The 3505-nt window shown below is 45.3% G+C and overlaps 1 protein-coding gene across 1 annotated transcript in view; it reads left to right on the top strand.

Annotated features, from left to right (window-relative positions):
• RPL34 (ribosomal protein L34) overlaps positions 1–2036 on the top strand; it is a 6154-nt gene extending 4118 nt beyond the window's left edge. Inside the window, exons 2-3 of the mRNA XM_031553267.1 lie at positions 171–335; positions 1910–2036. Coding sequence (XP_031409127.1) covers positions 171–335; positions 1910–1994 — 250 coding nt within the window. The 3' untranslated portion in view covers positions 1995–2036. The remainder of the gene's footprint in view (positions 1–170; positions 336–1909) is intronic.
• The last annotated feature ends 1469 nt before the right edge of the window (positions 2037–3505 follow it).

The raw sequence follows: 3505 nt of genomic DNA, 5'->3' as shown, positions 1-3505 counted from the left end.
AAAAAAAAAAAAAAAAAGTATTTCAAAAGCTGTAGAATGGAAAAATCAGCTTTGGAATGCTGCAGACAGCATGGATACAACATGTGGCTTCACTTTTCCTGCCTGTTCAGCTTTAGATGCTGCTGCGGCTTTTTGAAGTCAAACTATCCAAGTCTGTTTCCATAATACAGCTGTTACCCAAAATTAGGCAGCGCTCTCTTACTATATTCTCCCAATTTTTGCTTCTTACAGGTGCGTGCTGTGCGTCCTAAAGTTCTAAAGAGGCTGTCAAAGACAAAGAAACATGTCAGCAGAGCTTATGGTGGTTCCATGTGTGCTAAGTGTGTCCGAGACAGGTGAGCGTACACCAAACTAACTATTCTTGAGGTCACTTAATGTGAGTTTTGAATCTTACTGCATCTTCGTAGTGTAGGCCAGTCAAGGGAGCGTGTATAAACAGGAGGGGGAATGGCTTTTTACAAGGGTGCATAGTGACAGGACAAAGGGGAATGGTTTTAAACTGAGACGGGAGATTTAGGTTAGATACTAGGAGGAAGTTTTTCACACAGAGGGCAGTGACACTGGAACAGGTTGCCCAAGGAGGTTATGGATGCCCCATCCCTGAAGGCATTTAAAGACAGGCTGGATGTGGCTCTGGGCAGCCTGGTCTGGTGGTTGCTGACCCTGCACACAGCAGGGGGGTTGAAACTAGATGATCACTGTGGTGCTTTTCAACCCAGGCCATTCTATGATTCTGTGATTTCTGTTCTTCCGTTGTCTTATGTTTTTCTGCTTTGTCTTATGCAAAGATGTTAGTGAAAGATCATGCTAATTGATTTTTTGGGACTCACTGATGTAATTGTCAGCATCTTACGCAACTTAATGTAGTTAAGCTTTAAAATGACTTTTGCTAGGCATTCCTTAATGAAGCTTTACTGTGTAACAGCCATATGTCTGTATACTTCCTTGATAAAGTTGAGGAATACTGTGTATTACAAACAGCATGTCATCCCTGTGAAGAGTAATCAAAGCAAATCTCTGGAGCCAGCAGTGTAATGCCAGTTTTTCATCTGTAGTGCAAATGTTACCAGCCTCTTCTTTTCTCTTCTGTGAGTTCTAAGCTAAATCACATTAGGTGCTGCTGAAGACAGGTTGTTACAGCTGCAGATCTTTAGCATAACTTTTCAGTGTTAAGTGCCAGTCTTTTGAGTGTTTCCCACACACCGTGAAATTGATAGTTAGCTTTTAACAGATGAGTGCCTGTCTGTCTTCGCCTAAAAGTACACCTCCTTTCCTGCAACTGGCAGTTCTTTGTCCTTTGTCTGTTGAAGCCTTGCTGGTAGGCTGTTTCTTGCTTTTAACTCAAACTCATCAAATAGGCTGTTGATGTATGAGGACTACCACATAGATTTATCTACGTGGTGGACCTGTGTGCCTTCCAAAAATAATTGTGTTCAGGCATGACTTGACCTGCCAGTGTTTGTTTATGGATGAAGAAGCTCTAATCCTGGGTGAGCTGGGTTTTGCTGACTGGACTCATGTCAATTTTCCTGTAATTCTGAGGGAGGGAACTGACCAGCTGGTCTCTCCTGTTATTACTTGAAGAACTGTTAAATTAATTTACTGTTGAGAATTTCAGCTTTTTTTTTCCTTTTAAGTTAGTGAAGCCATCAAGCCTTATCTGCCTACAAGGCACTGACCCTACATTTGCAAACAAACAAGGGCTTTTCCCCTAGCCTCTACATTTGTATGCTGCCACTGCCCCTGCTCCTATCTTTGGTGCTGGCAAGAAAGCTGACAGCTTCTTTAAAGTAATACGGAGCTAACACCGCATTGAGCATTGGAGTCAGCAAAAATAATTGCAGCTTTCTTCTTTTGTGTTCTCCGTTGATTAGATGCATGTTCTGATGGTATTGTGCTTCCTTTTCAGAATCAAGAGAGCTTTTCTTATCGAGGAGCAGAAGATCGTTGTGAAAGTGTTGAAGGCACAAGCACAGAGCCAGAAGTCAAAGTAAAGCTGTTTGTATTTTCTGCCCAATAAATGAAAGTTCCGCTTTCCTGGTGTCTTGTCTTTCTGCATGCTGATGAAAGCTGGTAAGAGCTGCTCACAGCTTGGAAAAGGCAAAAATGGATTTTAATGCAACAGAAACAGTTAGGATACTGTGTACAGTCATGGGGGCGAAGCAGGCCTGCCTGATCAGGGCTCCCAGCTCTGTCTCGCAATCCCGAGGCAGACTGGAGTAACTGAACAACCCTTTTTTTCATGGCAGCAGCTGTACATGAAATGACTGGAAGACATCTAAAACAGAAAAGCAGACAGCTGCCTAAGACTAGAAGACAGTGCCAGATGAAGAGGAACAGAGCTAGAGAAGCCAGAGGTAGTTTTTTGTTTGTTTTTGTACTATGTTCTGTAGCTTACTGCTACTTGAATCTGAGGGTAAAGGGGGATTTTCTGACTTGAAGTTAGTGCTGTGTCTGCTAGACCATCGGATGCAGCTACGTCTGGATTTGGAGTAAAGCTCCAGCTGTTTTGCTCAGGTCACTTGTCGGGTGCTTCCTGGATCTGCAGCTGCCGGCACCATCCAAGCAGAGCTCCAGGTGAACAGACCTCTAATAGCTCCTAGAATTGGGTTTTAGAGTAGCAGCAGGAAAGGAGGTGAAATAATTGGAACGCAGACCTTGGTCCCAGACAGATGGCATTTATAGATGTCTCTACGATCACTCGGGTCCATTCAGGCTGTGGTTCTGAGAAGCGTACAGAAGGGATTTTTTCCTGCTGTCTCTGTGCTGGCTCTGCAGTCTGTTCCTCGGCTAAGAGAGAAGTATAAGGAAAACAAGGTGATGAGAAGAGCTTGGGATGTCGGGATCAGCTGCCTGCAAGCCCACAACACTTGGTCAGCACTGCCTCTGAGTGATGGAGGTGGCCATGATCCTGCACACACACCAACACTGCATAGGGCAGAACCTGCTGTGCCCCAGAGATTTAATTTCTTCAGTGCCCCAACTCATTACAATAATCTCAGAGCAGCTCGGTGTTGCAGCAAGTCACCTAGTTGTATGAGGCCTTCGTGTCTCATCAGGCTGTGCTGAAATTCCTTCTGAAGGCTGCAGCTCGTTAGAGGCCGCTTTAAGTGCTAACATTAAGCGTGCTGACGTTTTTAGGTGCTGTTACTATAGTTAGTTTACACAGTTAAAATTGTATTTGTTGTTGCTAGTAGAAACTTCGGTGCTATGATTTAAGTAGGGCAGGCGTGGGGCTCTGGGAAAGATGCAATGCTGGAGGAAGAACGCGTGAGGAAGAATTTTAAAAGTGCCATAAACATCTATTTATTTAACAGTCAAAAACCTTTGCTAATGACCAGCCGGGATTCTTCCTAACACTGGGGATGGACGGTTCCTCGAGTGGCGAGGGGCGGTGCTCCTCCAGCTCAGCTGAGGCTGTTCGGGCCGCTCTCCTCCTGTCCGCGGCCGCCGAGCCCTCGGCCCCGCTCACCCTGAGGGCGCTCCGTGCGCGGAGCGCTGCCGC

The sequence above is a fragment of the Meleagris gallopavo genome, chromosome 4, assembly GCF_000146605.3.
Source record: "Meleagris gallopavo isolate NT-WF06-2002-E0010 breed Aviagen turkey brand Nicholas breeding stock chromosome 4, Turkey_5.1, whole genome shotgun sequence".
Lineage (NCBI taxonomy): Eukaryota > Metazoa > Chordata > Aves > Galliformes > Phasianidae > Meleagris > Meleagris gallopavo.
Note: the sequence above shows the minus strand (reverse complement) of the source record. Positions and strands in the feature narration are given on the sequence as shown.